At 53.6% G+C, this 25,221-nt stretch overlaps 1 protein-coding gene across 1 annotated transcript in view; it reads left to right on the top strand.

Annotated features, from left to right (window-relative positions):
- CFAP65 (cilia and flagella associated protein 65) overlaps window positions 1-22,905 on the top strand; it is a 29,556-nt gene extending 6,651 nt beyond the window's left edge. Inside the window, exons 9-33 of the mRNA XM_080671146.1 lie at window positions 301-566; window positions 996-1,196; window positions 1,408-1,767; window positions 3,396-3,533; window positions 4,436-4,681; window positions 5,186-5,410; window positions 6,294-6,452; window positions 6,662-6,812; window positions 7,237-7,365; window positions 8,460-8,673; window positions 8,997-9,125; window positions 13,115-13,291; window positions 13,601-13,667; window positions 13,808-13,918; window positions 16,334-16,525; window positions 16,627-16,785; window positions 17,951-18,094; window positions 18,306-18,419; window positions 18,573-18,680; window positions 19,717-19,761; window positions 19,975-20,174; window positions 20,637-20,765; window positions 21,304-21,804; window positions 22,475-22,606; window positions 22,728-22,905. Of these exons, the coding sequence (XP_080527272.1) occupies window positions 301-566; window positions 996-1,196; window positions 1,408-1,767; window positions 3,396-3,533; window positions 4,436-4,681; window positions 5,186-5,410; window positions 6,294-6,452; window positions 6,662-6,812; window positions 7,237-7,365; window positions 8,460-8,673; window positions 8,997-9,125; window positions 13,115-13,291; window positions 13,601-13,667; window positions 13,808-13,918; window positions 16,334-16,525; window positions 16,627-16,785; window positions 17,951-18,094; window positions 18,306-18,419; window positions 18,573-18,680; window positions 19,717-19,761; window positions 19,975-20,174; window positions 20,637-20,765; window positions 21,304-21,804; window positions 22,475-22,606; window positions 22,728-22,848 (4,418 nt within the window). The 3' untranslated portion in view covers window positions 22,849-22,905. The remainder of the gene's footprint in view (window positions 1-300; window positions 567-995; window positions 1,197-1,407; window positions 1,768-3,395; window positions 3,534-4,435; window positions 4,682-5,185; window positions 5,411-6,293; window positions 6,453-6,661; window positions 6,813-7,236; window positions 7,366-8,459; window positions 8,674-8,996; window positions 9,126-13,114; window positions 13,292-13,600; window positions 13,668-13,807; window positions 13,919-16,333; window positions 16,526-16,626; window positions 16,786-17,950; window positions 18,095-18,305; window positions 18,420-18,572; window positions 18,681-19,716; window positions 19,762-19,974; window positions 20,175-20,636; window positions 20,766-21,303; window positions 21,805-22,474; window positions 22,607-22,727) is intronic.
- The last annotated feature ends 2,316 nt before the right edge of the window (window positions 22,906-25,221 follow it).

Genomic DNA, 25,221 nt, shown 5'->3' with positions numbered 1-25,221 from the left:
GTGCCTGCTAAGAGCCGGCTGCCTCCTTGCCCTTCAGCCTCTGTGTCTGCTGCCCCCTGGTGGACTCAGTGAGGAATCAGTTGAGGACACCTGGAGATCATGTGCCTGCCCTCACTCCTGGGGACCTGGAGGTCTGCTGAGGCTGCTGGGCTCCCAGCCTTTCCAGCCTGGCCTTCTGTCTCCAGGCAGCACCAGCTCCCATCAGTGGGACCCTTTCTGAGACACCCTTGGGGAGGCTGATAGTCCAGCCCCACCCAGGCGGCAGGGCCCACTCACTGGGACCCCATCTCCTATGCCCAGGTCCTGATGTGTCCCTGCAGCACTACTGCATCAATTTCAGCTGGATCCACCTTGGAGAGCGCTCAGAGCAGCCCCTGTGGATTGAGAACAAATCGGACTGCACGGCCCACTTCCAGTTTGCCATTGACTGCCAGGAGAGTGTCTTCAGCATCAGGCCCACCTTCGGGACCCTGGTGGGCAAGGCCCGCATGACCCTGCTCTGTGCCTTCCAGCCCACTCACCCCATCATCTACTTTCGGCGGGTGGCCTGTCTCATCCACCACCAGGTGTGTGGGGAGGGAGAGGTCAAGGAGGGACTTCCCTGGGAGCTGGGGGGACCCATCTGAGGCCCCATCATAAAGACAACGCTTGGTGCTCACCTCTGTTGTCTTGAACTTCTGAGGCTGTCTGCCTGGATCGTCTCCTCCAGAGCTTCAGCTTGGCTTTGGAGCCACAGCATGGCCAGAGGCACCCGAAGTTTACTCAGTCATGTGGGTGTGCCCACTTTGCCCTGACTGCTCCAGGCCAGGGACTTTTCTGATGGTGTTGCTAGGGAGAGGGGGATTGGACCTTACCCCACATTGCACGTGCAGGGCTAATAACCTTGAAGTGAGCACCCCAACCCACACCCCTGGGCAAGCTCATTCAAACTGTGCCCTGACCAGCTGGTGGTGAGTGGGGGCTGAAATCCAGCTTCACATGGACAAATGTCACAGGACCCACTGTTCCTGGACCTGATCGGGACCTGCCACTCAGACAGCACCAAGCCGGCCATCCTGAAGCCTCAGCACCTCGTTTGGTACCGCACACACCTGGCTCGGGGCCTGACACTCTACCCCCCTGACATCCTGGGCCAGATGCTGAGCGAGAAGAAGCTGGAACAGGATAAGAACGGGGCCCTCATGATTCCCATGGAGGTTCGATGGACCCCACTGGGCCCTGGGGGCAGGCTACCCTCCCAGATTCATGCCCCCTTCTCTAGCAATTCTTGAGCAGTCCTGTGCCCCCATAGCATGGTGGAGGTGACCTGTGCAGAGTTCTGGCAGCGTTTTCCAGAAAGAACCATACAGGTGAGGGGCATGCAGGAGGAATGCAGCTGGGCCTCTACCCGCTTGTCTCTCCCACCAGGACCTGGAGGATGTGCCGGCGCTGCAGTATCCCGTCATCCCCCCCATGACTGAGTACTTCTTCGATGGCACCAAGGACTTGGCCGTCTTCCCCCCGGCTGTCAGCCTGGAGCCTGTCGAGGTGGATTTTGGTGCCTGCACCGGACCTGAGAATCCCAACCCTGTCCCACTGTGCCTGGTGAACCACACCAAGGGCAAGATCACTGTGGTCTGGACACACAGGTCTAACTGCCCCTTCTGGGTGACCCCAGAAACCTGCGATGTGCCCCCGCTCAAGTCCACAGCCATGCGCCTACACTTCCACCCGCCTCACCCAAACTTTCTCTATGCCGTGGAGCTCGAAGCCTTCGCCATCTATAAGGTGTGTGCAGGCACACAGGACGGGGAAGGCGGGTTCTCTGGCCCAGAGTGAATGGCAGGGAGGGGTCTGAGGGGGTGACAGAGGGGTCCTATAGGATCTATCCTCTTTTCTCCTTGCCAGGCTCTTCTCCTTGGCTTCTTGGCTGGAAAGTAGCCTCACTGGTTTGTTTTCTCCCAGGCTCAGGGCCTGCCTTGGCTGAGGGCCTTCTTGTCTTGTGTGATTATGTCTCAGTCATGTGTGGCCTCCCACCCCCTTCAGAGGGAGAGCTCAGCTGGGTCCAGCCCAAGGGAAATTCTGTTGTAGGAGGAGTTGCTCCTGGCTTCTCTTCTAGTCCTTGAAGTAGGAAGAAGTCCCTCTAAAGGAGCTAGGGACAGGAACCAGGGCCTGGGGGACAGGGGCGCCAGGTAATTAGGTGTGTGTGTCGGGGGCGGGGGGGGGGGGCTGCTAGCACAGCACAGCTTCCCTTGGCCAGGAAACTCCGTGCATAGGCTGACCTCAGCCCAGCCTCAGTCCCAGGCACACATGACTCCCTCCTCATCTCCAGTCAGTCCTGTCCTTTCTCTCCCTTCCCCTCTCAGCTCTGCCTACCTCACTGTCTTGCCCAGTGGCCTGGGAGATGGGGCCCAGAGAAGACTTGAGCAGTGCAGTCAACATTAGAGTTCTTTACCAGCCATGTGATCCTGGGCAAGTCCCTTGATGTCTCTGAGCCCTGGTCTTTTCATCTATAAACGAAGTCATATCCAAACTTCTGAGAAGTCTTTCTAAAATTGAGTCTTTAATTATTTCCATTCTAATACCTTTGCAGTGGAATGTGGAAGTCTGTAGGAATGAGGCTGTGGACACCTGCCTTGGCCAAGGCCGAGCCTATCAGATTTTTTTTTTTCCTTTATTGATTTTTAGAGAGAGAGGAAGGGAGAGAGAGATAGAAACATCAATGATGAGAGGAAATCATTGATTGGTTGCATTCTGCATGCCCCCTACTGGGGATTGAACCTGCAAGCCAGGCATGTGCCCTGACTGGGAATCAAACCAGTGACCTCTTGGTTCCTGGGTTGACACTCACTGCTGAGCCACACCAGCCGGGCAGCACATCAGATTTTCAGTTGCATGCCTAGCCCTGTGCTGCCCGACACAGCAGCCACCAGCCACAGGGGGCCACCAAGCACTTGAAATGTGGCCAGTCCAAGTTGAGATGTGCTTTAAGGGTAGAAGACACTCTGGATTTCAAAGACTTAGCATGAAAAGAATGTAAAATACTTTGCAAATCACATATACCGATTATATGTTGAAATAAGATTTTATTGGGTTAAAGAAAACATAATAGAAATTAATTTCATGTGTTTCACTTTATTAATGTGATTCCTAGAACCTTTAAAATTATGTCTGTGGCTCACATTTGTGGCTCTCATATTTCCATTGGCCAGCGTCTCTCTAAGCACATTTCCCCAGGATGTCCTAGGGCTGGTGTGAGGGCTGAAGGGTGGCTGCTGAGTGCTCAGTGTGGGGAGCCAGGTGTGCCGCAGGAGGGGCCCGATGAGGACTTCTGCAGTGCAGGGGGGCAAGCTGGGGTGCCACACAGGGTTGGACACAGGACTCTGAGCTTGTCCGTGGATCTGGCCCCCCTGCAGGTGCTGCAGAGCTTCAATAATATTGAGGAGGACTGCACTGTGTGCCCATCCTGGTGCCTGACACTCCGGGCGCGAGGCCACAGCTACTGTGCTGCCTTGGAGCACCACATCCCCCAGTATTCCTTGGACGCCCCCAAGGTGAGCATGGCCCAGCAATAGTGGGCGGTGGACAGGAGCCTGGCTTCTGCCATGGCCTTCAGATCCCTCTCCCTTCTCTGATGGTCTGAGAAACGCATCCCAGCAACCTCCCTAGCTGTCCCAACCTCCTCACCGCCAGCCCCTGGGGACTCTCTCCTGGGCCACGTCCCTGGAACTGAGGAGAGCCTGGGGCTTAGACAGCTGGTCCCTGCCTGCTCCATCTGAAATACATCCCTGTCCTCTCACTCAGGTTTAAAATACTCCAGCTCCTTCATTTGTCTGTGCCCCATTTACTGAACACCTGTCAGGGGTAGGACACCCAAGAATGAGCCCCTGCTGGGATTGCTGGGGCTTTCACTTTCTCAAAGTGGGTTCCCCTCGGCCACCTGCAGAAGAATCATCTAGCTCAGGGGTGGGCAAACTTTTTGACTCGAGGGCCACAATGGGTTCTTAAACTGGACCGGAGGGCCGGAACAAAAGCATGGATGGAGTGTTTATGTGAACTAATATAAATTCAAAGTAAAGGAGCGGAAGGGAGAGTAAGAGAACCGGATAGAACAGCCGGATCCGGCCCGCCGGCCGTAGTTTGCCCAAGGCTGGTCTAGAAGGAGCTGTTCATCCCAGAGCTCCCGAACCAGGACCTCTGAAAGTAGGTTCTTCGAAAAGAAGGTTTGAGGGTGCCCTAAAATGAAAGAACTCCTTAACCTTGAGGATTGGTCTTGGAGGCCTGTTTCCTGGGGCCAGTTCCTATGGTCACTCTATCTCCAGATCTGGAAGTCTCTGTAGGACTGAAGCATTTTTTTGGTGCCAAGCTGTGGCCTCCCTCCACTCCCTGAGTGTGTGTGTCAGGGGTGGGAGGGCCTGTAGATCTGAGCATGGGTCTCTCTTCTCTCGCACCCCAGCTGTTTCCTGCAGTGTCTCCCAGTGAGGCCTCCTACCGCAGCCTGCTCCTCACCAACAAAGGCTCCCTGCTGCTGACCTTCAACCTGGACCCCAAGAGCAGCCCAGACATCTCCCTGCGGCCCAGCTCGGGCCTCCTGGCCCCTGAGGCCCACCAGATCTTCTTCATCTGTACCCACCCCAAGGGCAATGCCTGGAAGCAGCACGTTTTTTACTTCCAGTTCAATTTTTGCCCCCAATATCTCAAGGTAGGAGGCAGGGGTAGGGGCCTGGGTCCTTGGGAGTGAGCCATAGTCTGGGGTTGCTCCCTTTTCAAAGCCACATGCTGGGGTTGGCCTCTGAAGTTCACTTAAAGTAGCCAAGGGTCTGCTGCTCCTTCAGGAAGTACATGGCAGGGAGGTGAGCAGTTCTCTCACCACTCCAGGCCCCTTGTGGGGTCTGGGTCAAGAAAAGGGGTTCAGAGGTTCAACAGGAAGGAGCAAGGCAACATAAGACTCATATCTGCAGGTGGTACAAAGGGCCAGGCCAGAGAAAGAGTCTGAGGTGGTGGAACCATCAGTCCCTGAGCTCTTCCCAAGAATCATCTGGGTCAGTCCCGATGCACTCTGCCTTCAACAGAAGCTGCCCAGGCCCAGGCTGGCAGAGTGCCTTTGCAGCCCCTTGGAGCTACCAACCCATGGCTTTCTGGACATTCAGGGGATCCAGGGCTGCGGGGTGAAGTCAGGGTACTGACCTCCCTCCTTTGGCCCCAGGAGGTGATCATGCAGAGCCGGGAGGAGCCACTGCAGCTGAAGCTGGACACCTCCAAAAGCATCTTCTTCAAGCCCACCCGAGTGGGCTGCTCCTCCACCAGCCTCTTCACCTTCCGCAACCCCTCGCGTCTGCCCTTGGAGTTTGAGTGGAGGGTCTCCCAGCAGTACCGAAAGATGCTGACCGTCCAGCCCGCCAGGGGGCTTATCCAACCAAATGAGAGCCTTGTGAGTTCCCTGCCCCACTGCCCAAGGCCAGAGGAAAGGGTACCCGCCACCCTCACCTCAACCATCATCTCTTACTCATGCCTATCAGGGGCCAGGCTTACTATGTGCACTTCCCACTTGATCCATAGTCACCTCCTATTCAATCCATAGTCACCTCCCCCAGTCTTACAAATAGATGTGGTTGTTACCATTATCATTACTTCCCATTTTATAAAGAAGAATTAAGACTTAAAGAAGAAAATCCATTCACTAAGATTACAAATTAGGAGGTACAAAGCTGGGACTTAAGCCAGGGTTTCTGATGCCACTGCCCAGGGATGAGTCCACCCTCCACCCATGGTCACCCAAAACCATGAGATCACTGGGAGGTGGTTTGGAGCAGCTGGATTTGGGCCAGGAGTGAGGAAATGGACTCCTAGAGGTCCCAGTGGCTGTCTGGAGGGGAGCACAGGCTGGGACCCAAGCTAGCATCCTGGTCTAGGGCCTTATAAACTAGTTGGGAGGCCAAAACAGGCCATAAACCACTAACAAATGTATGGGTAGTAATCGGCAAGGCAAGTGACAGACTCTGGAGTCAGCCTTGAGAGTTCACACACAGCTCCCATCAAGTGCCCTCACCACTCTGTGACCTTGGGCAAGTTACCCCAATTCTCTGAATCTCCAGCTTCTCACCAGAAAATGAGGCACTAAAATAATACCACTTCCCTGGTGGGGACAAAGGATTGAGAGGCTTTGGGAAATAACATGATATATAGTGTGTGTGTAAGGTAAACACTCAGGAAGGGTTACCATCGCTTGATGTCCTGCAATGGGACTTCAGACAGCCTGGGCGGAGAGTGGGGGTTCCCGAAGGCCCCACACAGGGAGAATCTCTGTGACATAGATGCTGACATGGACCTTCAGCCCTCTGGAGGAGACCAAGTATCTGTTCCGAGTGGGGGTGTGGGTCTGGGAAGCCGGCCTGCCCTCAAACACTAAGCCCCACACCACCACCCACTACATTATCCGACTGGTGGGCATGGGCATCACCAGCACCATCTCTGTGAGTGGGAGAATCCCGGTGGGTTGGCGGGAGTGCTGGGGGTCAGTGTATCCCAGGGGACCCAACTCTGAGAGGGCAGGTGATGGGAGCCCTCTGGCCCCTGGCCCGTACCCCTGGAACTGCCTTTCCTTGGGGAATCAGGGGTGGGAAAGCCAGGGCTGGGAGCCTGGGGGAGCCCCCTGCCCTGGCTGGCTGACTCTGGCCCTCAGGCAAAGGAGAAGGAGCTGGACTTTGGGAATGTGGTGGTGAACAACCAGCAGTCCAGGTTGCTGGTGCTCCATAACGAAGGCAACTGCACCCTCGATTATCGCCTGTTCCTGGAGCAGCACAGCCCTGAGAGTATCAGCGACAACCCCCTTGGTATTGGCTGGGCCAGGGAGGCGGGCACTGGTTAAGACTGGGTAATCAGACCACGGTGTGTGGGCAGGCAAAGTAGAGCTTAAAACTTGGTGCTTCTACTTTCTAGATGTATGGCACTGGGCTGGCCCTCTCTGAGCCTCCGCTTCATCTGTAAAGTGGGGCTAATGGCAGCACCTATCTCACAGGCTGTTAGGTGGATCAAAGTGTTTAGCAAGGTGCCAATGACACAAAGTCAGATGCCCTCTGTCTTGGTATGGGAGGAAGGACTCTGCTCCCCATTTTCTGGCTCAGAGCCTACTCTGCAGCCAGTGCTCTGCCAGCCCCGGGAGGATATCTGGAAAGGAGCAGGAGAGGCAGAGCCTCTCTGACCTGCACTGAGGGCCTTCTGCCCTTGACCCCCCCCCCCCGGGTCATCCCTGAGCAGCTCTTCAGCTGGACCACACAGAGGGGAGCATGCCACCCTGGTCCCAGGACACCATCTGCCTGACCGCCTGTCCCAACCACCGATCCCAGTTCTCCTGGACCATCAGTTACTCTCTCCTCTCGCATAGAGGTACCTGGACCACCTGACACGGATTCAGGGCTTGGAGGAAAGGGGGAGGGCTGTGTGAGCAGGACTTGGGTGGGGAGATGCGGAGGGTCCAGGCAGAGCTAGCTGACTAAGGGTGAGTGTCCTAGGGCGCACTTTTGGGTGCCTGGTGTGTGTATGTCATACCAACTACCTCTGTCTGTGTGGGTGTCTGTGTATGCGACACCTGAACTGTGGAGGCTCAGTGAAGAGTTTAGAGCTGTGCTGATTCACTGTGGGATCTCAGGCAAACCCTCAGCTGCCCTGGGCCTCAGCTTCCTCCTCAGTGGAATGGAGTCTTTCCCAGCCTGCCTGGGGGCAAGGGACAGCATTCAGGGCAGCAAGAAGAGTGGCTCAGAGTGTGGACTTGAGCCAGACTGCCTGGGACTGGATCTGGCCCCTGCACTTATTAGCTATGTAATCTTAGCAGATTGTTTAACCTCCCTGTGCCTCATTTTCCACATCTGTAAACTGGGGATAATAACAGTGCACAGGCAAGAAAAGGGAAAGCAGTACTGATACATGTTACCACATGGAAGAACCTTGAAAACATGTCGAGTGAAAGAATCCACTCACAAAAAGCCACATAGTATATGGTTCCATGTATGTGAAACATCCGGAATGGGCAAATCTACAGAAACAGAGTAGATTAGGGGCATCAGAGGTGGAGGGAGGGGAGAATGGGAATGACAGCTACTGGGTTTCTTTTTGGGGTGATGGAAATGTTCTAAAATTAGATAGTGGGGATGGTTGCACAGGTCTGAATATACGAGAGAACACTGAATTGTATGCGGTAAAGGGTTAACTTTATGGCATATAAATTATGTCCAATAAAACTGATAGTAAGAACTAGTTTGAACACAAGTACGGTGCACATTAAACACAGTGGTGTGCGTGAAGCACTTAGGACCGTGCCTGGTACGTGCAAGCATCAGACAAGGGCTGGCTGTCGCTAGAAATGTCCCACAGCCTGGGAGACATCTGCTGCTCCTAACCAGGGCCCCAGGGGTCCCGCAGGCTCTGCCCCAGGGGAGCCGGGAGGTGAGCCCACTCCTCTCGTCCACATCCCTCTCCCCCAGATAACAACATTGGGGAGAAGCGGGAGCTGTGCCGCGTCTTCCTGACAGCTGTGTACCCCGTACTCTCCGTCCTGGATGTCTGCTCCTTGGGCAGTGCTGAGGGCATCACCCGCAGGCACCTGTGGTATCTCTTCTCCCTGGACTTGCTCAACAGTTACTTGGAGCGTGACCCCACCCCCGGGGAACTCATGTACAAGGTGCCCACCCGGCACAGGTGAGCCGAGCCTGGGAGGGGGTCAGGGCCTGTTGGGGATATTCTTGGAGCTCTCTGTCCACACCCTCAGCACCAGGCCCTGTCCAAGAAGTGGCTCTCTAACTCCCCCCAAATCCTTGCTCATCCCTAGAGGGGCCTTGAGAAGGCAGGGATCCGCTTAGCATCCTAAGTGCTGCCCAAGTCCCTACCTAGAGAGGCCTTGAGAAGGCAGGGCCCAAGTCCCAGCATCCCTAATTCCACCTGTAGGGTGATGAGTGCCAAGCCCCTGGGAGGCCCCCCTCTTCTTATTCCTGTCTCTGAGCCCATTTTTCTGCTCCACACAGCACAAGTCTGTTTCCCCCCATCTACACCCCTCTGAAGCTCGACTTCAATTTTGGGGTAGCGCCCATAGATGCCCCACCCTCTGTGGTGCTCCTGGCCCTGAAGAACAGCGGAGTGGTGCCCCTGGACTGGTAGGGCTGGTGTGGGGGGTGGCTAGGGGTCTGGGGAGGGGGCAGGTGCTGGAGGCCCTCACTTGCTGCTGGTAGACCTAGCTGCCTGGCATCTGTGAAAGCGGGCACCCCATCAATGGGCTGTGGTGGCCAGGGTGGGACTGTGGCTGCCCAGCAGGATGCAGGGCCTGTCACTGGCTGAGACATGACCACAGACTGGAAAGTGGTGGCATCACCTGCTGGAGATGGCACCGTCATCTCAATATTTAATTAATGAGAAGCGTCCACTGAGCATCTGCTCCATGCCAGGCTCTGCTTCACAAGCCTTTTTCCTCCAAGCCTCACACCAACCATGTGGGAAGTCTTCATTTGCTGACTGGTTCACAGACAGGAGGCTAAGCACTCATCACAGCCAGGTTTAACCCCAGATTTGTCCAACTCCAGGGCCCCTGCCACTTAGTCAGCAAGGCTTAGAACTGCTCTTGTGTACCAGGCACTGTGCTGGGCACTAGGGCACCCCTGACAGAGCCCCAGTCCAGTGAGGACAGGGCCTGCATGGGGGTGAGTAGAGGGTCTCAGGTGGGGTGGGGAGTGGGGGAGAAAGACAGGGATCTGCTGCTACCATGGGGTCAGGGAGGAAGGTGTGACTGAGCGAAGCCCCGTGGGGCTGCGGGAGGGTGGAGGCTGGCCTGGAGCAGGCTGCACTTCGCTAGTCACCTGGGGCCCAGGCCAGAGACCCAACCCTCACGCTTGGCTTTCCTCCCACGGGGCCCGAGCTTGTGCCCAGTAAACATCCCGTTTCCACACCAGGGCTTTTTCTTGTTCTTTCTCCCTGTCTCTGCCACGCGCCTTGATTTCCTAGTAAACTTCCTTTTGATGACTTCCAACTTTCCTTGGCTAAATGGAGGTGAGGGAGAAGTGTCCCATCTGGGTCAGGCCGGGGAGAGAGCCAGGAGTCCAGCCTGGGCGTGACAGTGGGTGGATGAGGTGGAAAATACTCAGGCAGAGGCATCTGGGACCTCAGGAACCTTCCTGCCTGAGCAGAGAGTCTTGGGGGTGTAATGCCCCTTACTCTGGGTTACCCTGCCCCTCCCTGTGGAGGCTGCTGGGGACACTGGCTCCCCAGGCGGCTCTTGCTGAGAAGGGCTGGACTCTGAGTAACTGAGGGCTCTGGCCCTGAATGACAAAGGAAGCTTGGCAGGCAGGGCTGCTGGCCAATGGGGAAGGTCTAGGGCCCATTTTGAGCTCTGGATCCGCCACTCACTGGCTCTTTAGTGGCCAGGAGCCAGGTCCAATGGCTGGGGTGGGGGGGAGGGGGTGTGCAGGAAAAGCGGCGCTGGCCTGTGTCCTGGCATGGAGCAGGGTATTTTGGTGGATTGTGTGTGCATGTGTGTTTGTGAAGGAGCAAGCCAGCTCCCACTCTCTGTGGAGAGGATCCAGGTGGCTGGAAACCGAGGCGAGAGGAAACCCAGGCAGAGTGCCCATGCACGGGGCCCATCCGTCGGGAGATCACTGGAGGTTCAGGAAGCAGTCTATGCTTCTTCCAGGAGCCCAGGCACAGGGAACCTTCCTTGGATGGCTGGACTCTTCTAGGCTTTTTGTGTGTTGTGTTTCCCTTCCCTTCCTTAGAAGGCTATTTTTGAAAATTCTAGCTGGTCTCAGCTGAGTTTATAAAGAACAAACTGAAGGTTTTATTCTTGCCAAGACCAGCAAGAAACAGGGAGTGTGGACTTGGCCTGGAGGCAGCAGCCAGCAGAGCAGATGGAGTAAGAATCCCAAGGATGAGGAGAGCATGGGGGGAACAGGGAGCCACACCGCTGCCACTTCCCTTCGACGCCTCCCCTGACGCCTCTATCCTGGGTGCAGAGAATACTAGGGGCCTAGTATTTAAGGGGAGATTCCATACAGGGGCCGGCTAACCTCATTTGTTTCCTGGTGCACTTAGTGGGTCATTGGCTAAATTTTCCCTGGGGCTTCCTAGGCACAGGGTCCAGGCTGGCTCTCAGATAGAAATGCAGGCGAACCCAGGCCCTGCAGCAAGGCTCTCTGGGTAGACAAGCCTGGGGTGCAGGGTGATGTGTGCTGTGAAAGAAGTGTGCAGCACAGGAGGCCACCTCACTCCGTTTTGGACGTGAGAAAGGCTTCCTGGAGGAAGCTACCACTAAGCTAGGCCTGCAGCCTTCGGAGAAGTGCAGGGAGATGCACAGAGCCTTCCAACAGAGCACCTGGCTTGTACGTGGGTAAGAGGAAAGGGCCCAGCATGACTGGAGCATTGATGGGGAGGCAGGGTAGGACCTCAGATATGGCCGGGGGGATCCAGCAGGGGCCAAGGTCTAGGCCTTAGAATCCTTCTCCCTCTGAGAGTTTGGACTTCTTCCCAAGAGCATCGATGGGATGTAAACTGGGATGAAGGGCAAAGACATCATCTACTTACCAGGCCTGTCCTCTGGTCTGGGTTGAGGAGAGAAAAAGCAGATTAGCAGTTTGAGGCAGGGGGACAGGTGGGAGGCTGCTGCAGTCCCCAGATGGGGAAGCCCACACCAGAGGATCATCAGGGAAAAGGGGCTCAGGATTATTTGGAGGGAGACTGAGTGAAGGCAGTGAGGGAAAGAGAAGTATTGAAACTATTTAGATGACCCCCAAAATAATAAGATCTCCACTGGTCAATATCCCCCAGATAAAAATGACAAAAGCCGTTTATTCACCTGTAACAAGTCAACCAATACAAGGTGATGGGAGAAAAGTAAGAACTTCCCCTGCCCCCTTCAGGTCCGCCCTGCTGAAGTGATGAGAGCTTCCTCCACAGCATACAGACCCAGCGAAAGCTACAGGGGATGTTTCTGTCTCTCTCTCTCTCTCTGTTTTACAGTAATAGCACATTTTACATAATACTTTCTGCTCAGCATTATATCAATAACGTTCCCTTTAGATAAATACAGATCAATATACAGATCTAGCTCATTCTTTTTAGTAGTTGCATAATATCCCATTACATGGCCATAAATTATTAAACCACTCCGTTATTGGATGACATTAGTTGTTCCCCATGCTTTTTATTTTGCTACTACAAAGGAGGTTGTAATAAACATTTTTTGTGTGTGAGCATTTATTTCTGCAGGTTACTTTCCCAAAATATAATTTCTGTTCAGAGGGCATATACATTTTTTATTCCAAATTCCTACCAAAAAAGGTGGCAGCAGATTCTTCTCTCCCTACCTACTTTTGAGGGTATCTCTTCTTCCTAGACATAACAGCATTGGATGTAACTCTTCACATTTCTGATGTGAAAATATTTCAGATCAACTGGAGGGAGTTTTGATTTGCTTTTTCCATCTCCCATTGAGCCTTTTCAGATTTGTTGACCATTTTCTCTTTCCCTCTGACTTCTCCCTGTTCATAGCCTCTGTCAGTTTGGGGACATCTCTGTGCCAGATCTCAGGTTGTGATCTTGGGTCCCCTTTGTCACTTGTTTTGTCAGCAAGTGCAGTGTCTACTTTACTACAGCACCAGGCATTTCAGGGGCATTAATCTACTTTACTACAGCACCAGGCATTTAAGGGGCATTAACCTTTCTTCAGATTCCAGAATGAAAGTCCTGCTGGGACCTCTGTTCTCTGCTCTGTGCCCAAGCTGGACACGGTCCCTCTTGGGGGCCCGGGTTGGTACTGCTGGCATTCTTAGGAGCCTCAAATGGACCTTCCTAGGAGTTTTGTCACAGAAAACCTTCCAGGATTAATGGGCAACTCTAAGTGACCCACATAAATAAGCGACCCCCTTGAGCCCCTGAACTCACAATAGGAGCCTGCCCGGCCTTCAATTCCTGTTTAGTCATTGTGCAATGACATTCTACAGCAGCCACGTTTGCCCAGCCATGCATGGGACAGCTTGCCAGATGGGATGAAGCAGGGAGGCATGGAGGAGGCTGCCCCCATCCCTTCTGGGGTTCAGAGCTCCCTCCTCTCTATTCTGACTAAGAGGCTTCACCCCTCCTGCTTTGTACCCCCTCCCAGGGCCTTTCTCTTCCCAAGTGACCAGCAGATCGACCTAGAGCTGTGGGCAGAGCAAACAGAGTTTGACAGCACCGAGCTGCACCACATGCGCGTGCAGGACAATTGCATATTCTCTATCAGCCCCAAGACTGGGAGCCTGAGTCCTGGGCAGGAGCAGGTGGTGGAGCTCAAATACAGGTGCTCCCCCCCTTCCCACCCCCCCCCTGCACTTCCAGTCCTGGAGATCCCTCCTTTCCCCTGTCTCCTGGAATCCTAGCCTTGTACTGTGTGATTCCAGGGTACCCTGGGCAGCTACCACCCTGGGAGGACCCTACCTTCCCACCTGCAGGGGAGGTTTAATTCCCTTCTTGTCCCTTCCCAACTCAGGGGCTTCCACATGCTCCCAGGAGCAAGCCAGCTCAAAGCCACTGATGTCCTGTGATCATGTGTTCTCCCACTGGTATCAGGGCTCCCTAACTCATCCTGGACTTGTGTCCTCCCTTCCAGCCACCTGTTCATCAGCACTGATCGCCTCCCAGTGCTCTTCAAGGTGTCCCATGGCCGAGAGATCCTGGTGAGGCCCCAGCCCTGTCATTGGACAGTCAAGAGAGGAGCAGGGACTTATACCCACAAGGAGATGGGGTCTGGATTTCTCTGCTGGGGGCTTCACTTCCTCCCTGGGAGGGATGCTACTCATGAGCTGTCTATCTCCAGATAAATTTCATAGGTGTGACAGTGAACCTGGAGCAGAAGTACGTGCACTTCACGTCCACCACCCATCAGTTCATCCCTGTCCGGATCGGTGACACACTGCCCCCGCGCCAGGTCAGTGGTCTACATTGTCCTGCTCACCAAGAGGCCTACTTGTTGATCTATGTGTATCTGCAAAAGTTCTTGACAGGGTGACAAAGACACTGCCTTCCAGAAGCCCTCACTCTAAGAGGTGGGCCTGCAGGTTGGACCCCGAGAGACCCAAGGCAAGAGGCTTCAGCTTCCTGGTGCCCGGTGCCCAGCCCTCTGCCAGGCCCCGTTCCCATGCAAAAGAAGGGTTATTATATTTGTTCCTCTAGCACAGGGTTCTTCAAACCACACTGATAACCCAGTACTTACATAACACATCCCAGATCACAAATCAATACATACATGCAAAGTACTCTGATGGTTTGTTTTATTATATTCTGTTCCTTTTTAAAAAAAATGCTGGACATAACCCACTAAATTGGTTTCATGACCTGTTCACTAATAGGTCTCAGCCACAGTTTAAAAATCACTGCTTTGAGAGGGACATCTTTTTGCATTGTGAATTCTCCTGAAGCTATAAGATTTTCTTTATAAGTAGGAGGGAATCGGGTTCCTTTGCTGTGAAAACATACATCGGAAATCTTCAAGAGGGGGGCATAGTATTTTCCTAAATATTTTATAGCTCTGAAATTTCTAACTGTTTAGAAGCCCTTGTGTTTCTGGGCAGGGGCCTCTGGCCATTTAGCCTAGAGGTAGAGAAATGACAACCTGAGATGGAGTCGCCAGCCCCAAGTTCTGTTCACTTCCCTATGTCACCCTCTACCCCACTGGCTTCCCAGAAGCCCCACCCGAGGCTGGGCGTGCCCAAGCTTACAGAGGTCCAGACTCTCAAAAAGGAAGTCAAAGGCTCATGTGCACCAGGAGAGCTTTCCAGAGCGACCAGATCACTCTCCTGTGGCCCTGAATGGCAACAATGGAAAATGCCCTCAGGCATGGAGCCAACAGACCCAGCTGTGCCTTCAACCAAACTCCACAACTGTGTCCAAGCTTTCTCTTTTGTTCATGATGACAGATGATGGCCTGGACCTGCAAGGGGGCAGTGGAAAGAGAGAGAAGTGAACAGATTTAAGTTACATTTTGGAGGTAGAATCATTGGGACTTGCTGGGGATTGGATCTGAGAAGTAAGAAAGGGAGGGAGCCTGGCTGGTGTGGCTCAGTAGTTGAGTGTCAGACCTATGAACCAGGAGGTCACAGTTCAATTCCCAGTCAGGGCCCAGGTCCAGGTTGCAGGCTCAATCCCCAGTGTGGGGTGGGCAGGAGGAGCCGATTAATAATTCTCTCTCATCATTGATGTTTCTATCTCTCTCCCCCTCTCCCTCCCTCTCTGAAATCAGTAAAAAAAAAAAATTTTAAAAAGAGAAAGAGAAAGGCAGGGATGGATGGTGTATTGCTCTCCTAGTTTGAGCTACTGGGAGTATGTAGTGCCATTTACTGAAAGGAGATACAGTTTGGCTCAGTGGATAGAGCCTCAGCCTGTGGACTGAAGGGTCCTGGGTTCGATTCTGGTCAGGGCACATGCCCAGGTTGTGGGCTCGGTCCCCAGTGGGGGGCGTGCAGGAGGCAGCCAATCAGTGATTCTCTCTCATCATTGATGTTTCTCTCTCTCCCTCTTCCTTCCTCTCTGAAATCAATAAAAATAAATTAAAAAAGAAAAAAAAGGAGATACACTGCAGGGAGGAACAGGTGTTAGAGTGAAGAGGTTGGTTTTGGACAAATTTGAGATGCCTGTGAGACAACCAAGAGGGGTTGTCCAGTAGAAGATGGTACAGGTCTGACGCTCAGAGGATTGTCCAGGCTAGAGAAATAAAGTCAGCATATTCAGTAGTGGGTGCTAAAGAAGATGAGAGGACTGGGCCTCAGTCCAGATGAACACTTTATTCTCTCTGGCTTCCATTTGCTCATCTCTAAAATGAATGATTGGACCAGAAGATCTCTGGTCTCTTCCAGAACGTTCTGTGATTCCCAAACTTTGAAGTTATTCCTGGGGGGCCACATGCCTTCCTTCTACTCTCCCTTGTCTGCCTTTAAGCAGGAATGCCTGTGATAGCAGATGTAGAAAGTGGCAGCCGCACAGGTGTCTAGAACCAGAGCCTAGAAAATGATGAAAAGTCAGGATGGTGTTTGCTTGGACAATTTCCCTAAATTCCAATACTAAGGACACGAGCTAAGTGTCCCCTTATACCTTGACAAAGGTAAGTTGAGAACAAATAAAATGAAGATTACAGATTATCTTAAAATATCACAGGCTGAAAATACAGTTATATACTTCTTGGATGATGAAGCCAGAAGGGAAATCAGAGGTACTTAGGGGAGCTCTGGGACTGTAAGTGTGACTTATGGAGATCCACCTGCCCTCCCGCAGTGGACACAGAATCCCAGGCTCTCTGCATTGCAGCCCTGAGCCCATATGGAGGTTTCCTCATCTCCACCCCCTGCAGATATATGAGCTGTATAATGGTGGCTCAGTGCCTGTGACATATGAGATCCAGACCGACATCCTGTCTCAGGTTCAGGCAAAAAATTTTGACCACCCCATCTTCTGCTGCCTCAACCCCGAAGGGGAGATCCAGCCAGGCACCACTGCTCAGATCTTGTGGATTTTCTCACCTATTGAGGCCAAGACCTACACAGTGAGTAGCAGCCTGGGCTAACATGGGACGGGGCTTGGAATTGGCCTCCTCAGCAGAACTTGCTCTGACCAGTCCCTTCCCCCACCCTCCTAACTTTCCAGGTGGAGGTGCCCATCCACATCCTGGGATGGCACTCAGCCAAAATCCAATTCCAGGGAGTGGGCTATGACCCCCATGCCTTGGGGGATACAGCCCCTTTCCACAATATCTCCTCATGGGACAACAGCTCCACACATTCAAGGCTGATGGTTCCTGGACAGGTAGGAGTAAGGGAGCTGGGAAGGTCTGAGGCCTAGGAGGAGCCTGAGGGGCCAGAGTGGCCAGTGCATGGGAATGGGGAGGCTGGAAAGGAAATTGTATGATGTTGAGAATGGAGAGAAACAGAGGTGAAGCCTGGAATCAGACTTCCTCCAGATTTAGGAGGCAGCACCAGCTCCATGGGAGGCTTACCCTGCCACCTAGTGACCACAGGTGTTCCTGCTCCAGCCACTCCACCCTCTTTGCAGCATTAGGGTGAGGTTACTAGAAAGCATAGAAAGAAGGGGTAGGTAATACCTAGGGCTCTAAGGTATTATTTTCAAACAGAACAGCCCACCCCTGGACCTAGATGGATTTGCTGAAAGATATTTAGAGTCACTAACACTACCTTTAGTTTACATACTCCTCACTGTTGGGAGGTCTGACCCATTTATCCATCCACCCATCTATCCATCTCCTCCCTGACCTGTATGCCAGTTTACTCATCCATGTATCCATCCATCCATGCAGTTCTCCATCCATCCTTCCATGCACCATCTAGTTACTACCCACTCCTACTCCTGCCTGTCCACCCTTCCACCACTACCCTTTTGGACTTTTACTGCAGGATGAGCACTGTAGAGGCCCTGGGGACACAGAGAAGAGTCCAACAAAGTCCCAGCCCTGGAGGCACTCAGTCTGGACAGTGAGAAAGTGCTCCTTTCATGTGGCCTCAGTCTTCCCAGACACCCCTACAACACAGCTCCTGTTCTGTGCCCAGTGACAATAACAACAGCTGGTCACCCATTAATTTATAACCATCCTTCAAGGCCTCAAACTATGTTGGCTTTAGTTCTGTCTTCTCTAAGCGAACTCTGATTTCTCAGCCTTTCCAAGCCCATTTTAATGGTCAAAATCATAGGATTCAGAGTAAAATTGGGTTTACCAAAGCTTCACCTGTGAGAGATCTTTGGAGAAAATATTTATGTTGTCTGAACTTTAGCAGCATATCTGTAAAATGGGAATAATAGTAGAACCTGTAACATAGGGCTATTGGGAGGATCAAATGCATGTAAATTGCCTACCATGGTACCTGGACTGTTGAAAGCACTCAGTAATTGGCAGTAGTTGCTCTGATTATTATTTTTTCACCTCCCAAAGTTGCTGTTGTGTTGTCTCCACCAACAGAATGTCTTCCTGTCCCAGTCCCACGTCTCCCTGGGAAACATTCCCGTGCAGAGCAAGTGCAGCCGCCTGCTGTTCCTCAGCAACAGCTCCAAAAATGAGACAATTGTCTTTGCCTGGCAGCTGAAGCCTCTAGACTTCGGGGAGGTGAGAGTCCCTGTGTCCACAGATTCTGAACCTCCAGCAGAGCTCCAGACCTACCCCCCTCTCACCTTGTCCCATCTCATCCCACCCCATCCTATTCCCTCCATCCATACATCCCATCCCACTTCATCCCATACCACTCCATCCCATACCATCTCATCTTGTCCCATTCCATCTCTATGAAGCTCCAGAGACTCCTTCCCCAAATCAACAGGTGTCTGTGAGCCCCATGAAAGGGAAGGTGGCTCCGGAAGAGACGATCCCATTTGTGGTGACTCTGAAGGCCTCAGTGCATGCCAGTTTCTATAGCATGGACCTGGTATGCAAGGTAGGATCAGCCCCAGAAAGAAGCTGAGTTAGAGCACAGTTCCCAGCCCTATTAGATCCCCAGATCCCCAGGGCGAACCAGCTCCTGGAAGGACAGGGGTTCTACAGCAAGCTGCCAGACCTTGGTCTTCTCTTTCCTTGTCCTGGGCCACAGGTGTACCGGCAGGAACTCCTGAAGGAGTTCCATAAGGAACTGCAGGAGTGGAAGGACGAGAAGGTGCGGCAGGAAGTGGAGTTCACTATCACAGATAGGAAAGTGAAGGTGAGGGCAGAGTGGACCTTAAACACCATAGATATTTCTGATTGGCCTTACCAGAGATGACAGAAGTAGTGATCTGAGGGGGTCTTACATGCAAAACTGGCCAGCCTGCCTTAAGAGGGTAGATTTCTTTCATCAAACTAATCATAACATCTCCCCAAGAGACTCTTTGGATACAGAAGGCTGGCTGACCATCCTATTTCATGTAGCTAGTACTTAACAGGTGCCATTGAAGTGCTGGGGTATTAGGGACCAGAGGATTGGCTTCAAGATAATTCAGAGGTGGGGTAGAGATGAGACAAGATTGGCTGTGAGTTGCTAATTGTTGAAGGTGGGTGGTGGGTAATGGAAGATTCTTTGTGTATAATTTTATATATGTCTGAAATTTCCCAAGATTAAAATTGAAAGTTTTAAAAATATTTTAAGGTAAAATATTATCTGCTTTGAGCACTCTTGGGAGGATCAAAGGAGTTAATACATGTAAAGTGCCTGCCCCCCAGTAAGCATTCGTTAAACATGCTATGAGCATTTGTCGGGGGAGACCAATGATAAACATAAGACAAAACATATCTTGGTTCCTCCTCCAATCTCATAGCTTTCCCATGGTAGTATTCATGTTCCTTGATCACCTTTGTGTCCACCACACAACTTCAAAGGAGGTACTGCTCACCTCTAAAGCTCTGGCCCAACTGTGGATGCAAATCATATCTTAAGGCCACAGAAGAAGGGATTTCTGAATTAAACCTTTTTTTCCTGCATTAAATCTTAATAAGAGAGGCTGTTTCCTTATCAAACCAAACCACAAAGCTCCAGGGCACAAAGACAAGCTCTTTTGGGGCAGCCTACACATATTTGGCAGTACCTCCTCTTTCTTTCAGTTGGATAACTAGATTTTCCTTGTCTTTAGGTTGCACTTCCCTAGGGAAGGTACTGGAAGAAGGTGTTTCTTAGGCAAGTCCAAGAGGGCAGCAGGTCCTGGCATTGGCTTCAGGCCTCTAGGCCTCTTGTATCCTAAGCAGGTGTCTCTTTGCTTCCACAGAAAAGGGCATATTATACAGCCTATGAACCTGTGAGGAGGTACAAGGTAAAGCAATAAGCCCAAGGGCCATCTCCTTGGATAACTTGAGAGAGGGTCCTTGCTTGCTCTCAAAGATACTGCCAACCCCTGGTCCAGCCTCCTAGAAGGGTAGAGTCAAACCCCTGCATGGCCCAAAAGACCTGGTTGGTGGGATGGGGACCCATTGGTGATGGGAGTACAGTCCTGAAACCCTGCCATCATGCCTCCCCCTTCCCAAAGACGCTGCCCCCAATCAAGAAACAGCAGTCTTTCGACCCACCCACCTGCTGGAATATTAAGATCCCACAGGAGGAGACATCCTGGCCATGTCCCCAGCCGCCCTCGCCAGGCATGCTCTACTTGGGCCTCACGGCCCGCGCCCATGCCATCGACTACTTCCTGGCCAACTTCTCTGACTTTCCCCGACACTTCTTGTACCGGTGAACTCTCAGGGAGTGAGGGGTCTCCTTCCTCTACTCTCTACCCCCTCTCCCTCTCCAGAACAGGGGCTGCCCAGACCCAACCCTTACTGAGGGCTTGGAACAGGTGCAGTGGCAGGGGTGGGGGGTATTAGGGCTAATGTGGCATTGTTGGGCCCAAGATGCCCCCATTACTGCTAAAGCCCATATGAGGAGGAGGCAAAGAGCCAGAGGCCCCATAGGGAACCCACCGAGGCCTCCCCATCCTTCCTTCCTTTCCAACTTGGAGCCTCTCCAGGTCCTGCATCAATTCTGAGGCTCAGGTTTAGTTTCCCAAATGCAGTAGCACCATGTTTGGGTTAAGGCTGGGCCCACCCCAAACTCATCTATGTCCTCTTGATTGGGAGGCCACCACCACTGCTTATGCCCCCAGTCCCAGCATGGTGGCTTGTGCAGACCACTCAGTGTCATGGCTCACCCCAGGATGCTGCCAAAGAGGAAGTGCATCAGGGAGGAGTTGGAAGCTTCTGAGAAAGAATTCCTTGACACGTGGGCCCCTGTCTCCAAGCAGAAGAAGCAGCTTTTGGTTGACTGTCTCACCACCATCATCAGGTGACTGTCCACCCCATGGACCCTAACCCCCATTTCTCCAGTCCATTCAGTCAATTCTGAGTCCACTTACAGCCGCTGAAGTCCTAGCCCTTCCTTTCCTGAAAAATAAAACTTCCTTACAAGATCTTTCCATTGGTGGTCCCAGGCTCTCCAGGATGGTACAACTCCAATAGAGCTGGCTAGAGGGGTCATCAAGGCTGGGTCCTGAGTTCTGCCCTGTCCACGGCTGGTAGATGATGTCTAGAGCCAGTTCACATTCTCCTCAGGGTTCTTGTCCCTCATCTGTGTATCTCAGACTTCCTGGCTCTGTCTCTACCATATAATCTTCACCTCTAAGACTCCATGGGGTCCACAGATGTCTTCCTCTAAAGAAGGATGGTGGTGGGAGCAATGGACCAAGGGCTTCCCTCCCCCAACTTAGCTCCTGTTTGTGGGCACAGTAGGCAAGAACCACTACTTGGGGAACACTGAAACCAAAACCTCACAGGGGGCTGCAAGGCCTCTCAGTGAGAACCTTCTTTTCCTCCCTGCCACCCAGGGGCCTGCTGGAAGATAAGACCTTCCATGAAGCCATGGACCAAAGCCTAGTGGAGCAGATTCCTTACTTTTGCCAGTTCTGGAGTGAGCAGTCAGCCAGGTTCATGGCCCAGTCCAGCAGCCTGCACGTAGAACCAGGCCTGTTTCTGTCCTCCAACAGCTGGGAGGACAGGGAAGGCAAGGAGCAGGAGGAGGACAAATGGGGGCTGGGAGAGGAAGATGGGGAAGAGGAGGAGAGGGAAGAAGAGGAAGAGGAAGAGGAGGAGGAAGAAGATGAGGAAGATGAGGAAGAGGAGAAGAAAGAGGAGGAGGATACAGGCAAGGAGGAGCTGGAGGAGGATGAAGAGATGATGAAGGAGAAGGAAGAGAAGTTGACCTGGACAGGGACTGAAACCCCACGGCAGACTTCGTCCCAGGAGTCCCTGAAATGGTGGTGGCAGCAGCAGCTGAAGATCATAATGAAGGAGGAACGAGAGCAGGATGAAAAGGAGGCCATCAGGAGGTGAGCAGCCAGACCCAGGTGTGGGTTTGGAGGAGGGCTGTGTGCAGAAGGATCCTTCCTGCAAGGCAGTGGTATACTGGAGTGTCCTTCTGTATGCATCTCTTCCAACTCAGTGTTTAACCGTTGGAAGGGTAAGGCCTGGGTGGGAGTATTTACAGAATGGCAATCTGAGCTTTAATTTTCTCTCCAAGACCTGCCTATTAACATTTACAATCACACCACTTCAAGGAGAGTAGTTATAGTCTTCAAGATCTCTTAAATGGGTTTCTAGAACCAGGCAAGAAGTACCACCTCTTCTTGTACCACTTTCCCTGGGACTGCTCTGTGGTTGCTTTCTTTTGGGGTTAGGATTTCCTAGGCCCCATGTAGTCCCTTCTGTACATTCTCATTGTTGGATGCCTTTCCCCAAATGTGGCTGAGAGATGGGGACTACAATTGCCAGGGTTTTGAATCCCACTACTGTGCCAGCAACATGACATTTGGCAACTTGGGCTCTTGAAGTGTCGGTAAACTTGGAACAAACGAGGATGCCGCCTAGTGTTGGGAGGGTGGGGAGGTAAATGAGAATCCAGGTAGAGCACGTGGCACACGGTACAGCACAGAGGAGGCCAGCAGAGAATGTGACTGTGGTGGGTGACAGCGCTGACACCAACTCTCTGGTCTCCTGCAGGCTCCCGGCTTTCGCCAACCTGCAGGAGGCGCTGCTGGAGAACATGATCCAGAACATCCTAGTGGAGGCGAGCAGAGGGGAGGTGGTGCTCACCTCCCGGCCACGCGTCATCGCCCTGCCACCGCTCGGCAGGTGGGGGCACCCTGGCCAGCGCCGCGTGGACGGCAACGGAGGGGTGTGAGGAGTGGTAGAGACGGGCAGGCTTGGTCCCAAATCTCGCCCTCACCCCTACCTGGGGCTTTCTATCTTCCAGGATTCCAACTCCAGACCTGCTGCAGGGGGCGCCCCAAACAGCTGTGACTCGGCTGGTGACGCCGCTCCCTACCGACTCTCTGCGGACGTCAGCGCTCAGCCCCTTCGATTTGCTTCGCTAGGTTCTAACCGGTCCCCTCTCCACTACCCCACCAGTAAAGCATCTAGCTTTTTTTTTCTTCTTCTTCTATATCTGTCTTTATTTCTCCAACGCGGAAGCAACTCGCACTCGGTTTCCTACGAAACAGATGGTGGGAGCGGCGGATGTGGACTGCAGCAACTCATTGGAAACTCAGGGGCTGGCTGGGAGATTGCCCTCTCCACTCTACACCGAGCTCCCGCGGCTGACTGCCGGGCGCTGGATCTGGTCAGGCCAGGAGAGGGCGCTTTGGTTGGGGCCCGATTGGCCTTAAATCCAGAGTAGCCTGGTGGACAGAAACTGAGCGCCGGGCCTGGTGAGTGCAGCAGGTGGCCTCGGGTCGAGGTGACCTCTCCGAGGCCTGACCACTCCGCTCTTAGCCTTTTTTCCAGCAGCTGCGGGGCTCCTGGGGCTCTGCTAATAGACTGGAAAGAAAGGGAAACCGAAGCGTGTCGAGGAGGGCCAAGAACTAGACGCTGGGGCGCCGGTGTAGGTCACTACCAGACAGAAGGCCACACTCTTTACCAGCGACTCCCGTCATGACTCTGAGTCCCCTGACCAGGGATGTCCCGCCTTCCCTGAGATACCCACCTCCGCTCCCCCTAACCTCCGCCAGGCAGCTCTTCAGCTCTTCGGCTCCTCCCATCCTCTCTCCCCACCCCCCGCTAGAGGCAAGAGGGTGGAAAAGTGACATCTGGTGTTGTTCCAGAGGCGCCCAGGTCCTCGACCCCCCCCCCCCCCAACATCCCCCCCGCCCCGCCGCCAAGGCCTGGAGGAGCTCTGGCCCTGGAGCCCCAGCCGGGGCGGGGAGGGGGTTGGGGCGCTCCGCCTCCTCTGAGTCAATATTTGCCCCGAGCAAACGAGCGCCCGGACAGGTGTGAGTGTGCGTGTGTGTATGTGTGTCTAGGGGCGGGGACTGAAGAGGCCGTATAAGAGCGCGCTGAGCCCGGCCTTTGGCACAAGCTCCGAGGTGTGCGCTGGGGACTTAGCCAAACAGGCCCGAGAGGGTGGAGAGTGACCAGGAAGGGAGGGGCAGGCCAGGTGCGCACCTGCGGTGGCCTCCCTGGCCGCCGACGTGTCAGCCGCAGAGGTGCGCAGGTGAGGCGGCGGCTGGCGGAGTGCAGTGCAGCACTGCGCTCGCTCGCGGAAGACCAGTACCAGATCACCAAGGGCCACATCCAGGCCCCGGGCCCTCCGCTCCCGCCCCGCGACGAGCCCCTCGCACAAACCGGACCTGAGCGTTTTGTTCGTTCGGCTCGCGTGAGGCAGGGGCGGCCTGTCAGCATCCGCCCGGAGGCCCAGCCCCATCGCCACGCAAGCACCTGCTGCCGCTGCCGCCGCTACACGGGTCGGAGAGGCGGTGCGCCGCTCCCAGGCGAGATCCGGCTCCCATCCGGCCTCACCCGCTTTGTCTTGTCCTGCCCTGGCCGAAACATCAAGGCTGCCGGGCTCGATTGTGGTAATCAGGCCACAGGGCAGGCTCCACCGGGTGGCATCGGGGGCTGTGACCCAGAGCAGGAGCCTTTCGGAGGTAGAAACCCAGTTTCTGGTCCAACTCTGTCCCAGCGACTTCTGTGGCCTTGGGCAAGTCATTCTTGGCCTCTCCTGGGGCTTTCACATTTGCAAAATGAGGATGATGGTCTGGCCTCCCATGAGTCTCCATATTCTGGTTCCTGGGAAAGTTGGAGGCCCTCAAAGGGATTGAAGCTGTAGTGGTGAGATGTGAAGCTGGATGGGGTGGGCTAGAACCGTGATGGAGATCAAGTCTCTCCTCCAGATCCCTATGGTACTGCCATCTTGAGGGTTCACTCACTGCCATCTCCCTGGCCCCTCTTTCAGTCTTCTCATGTCTGAGACAGACAGACTGACTGGAAATGACAAACACAGGGTTCAGTAGCCCTTGCCCAGTGGGGTCCCAAGGCACAGCAGCTCACTACCTTCCCCAAACATCATAGTTCCAAGGCCTCTTGTTTCAGGATGGGGGTGGTGTCTGTGTGGCCCTCAGCATAGCTGGGCATCCATGAGTCATTAGCTACAACCCAAACCTGGGACAGACCATTTCCCTTTTCAGGGACTCAAAGTGCTAAGATCGGACATAGAGGAGGGGAACAGATTGCTCAAGACCCTGGCCTCCTGCTAAGAGACCTTATAACTGAGGGCTCCACACAAGGCCTTTGGTCAGTCTGAGCCCCTAGCTGAGTCTGTCCTTGACTCCAGGTGTCATCCATTCTGCTTTCCAAAATGGTGATTCTGAGCCAGCCCTGGATGGAGGGGCTAGTTGTAGATGGAGGTGCAAGTAAGGTTCCTTGGACAGCAATATGCAGCCCTAGTTCCCCCTTAAGGTGAGGAAGCCTCA

This window comes from Plecotus auritus, assembly GCF_963455305.1.
Source record: "Plecotus auritus genome assembly, chromosome: 5".
Lineage (NCBI taxonomy): Eukaryota > Metazoa > Chordata > Mammalia > Chiroptera > Vespertilionidae > Plecotus > Plecotus auritus.
The sequence above is the reverse complement of the archived record's forward strand: the minus strand, read 5'-3'. Positions and strand labels throughout refer to the sequence as shown.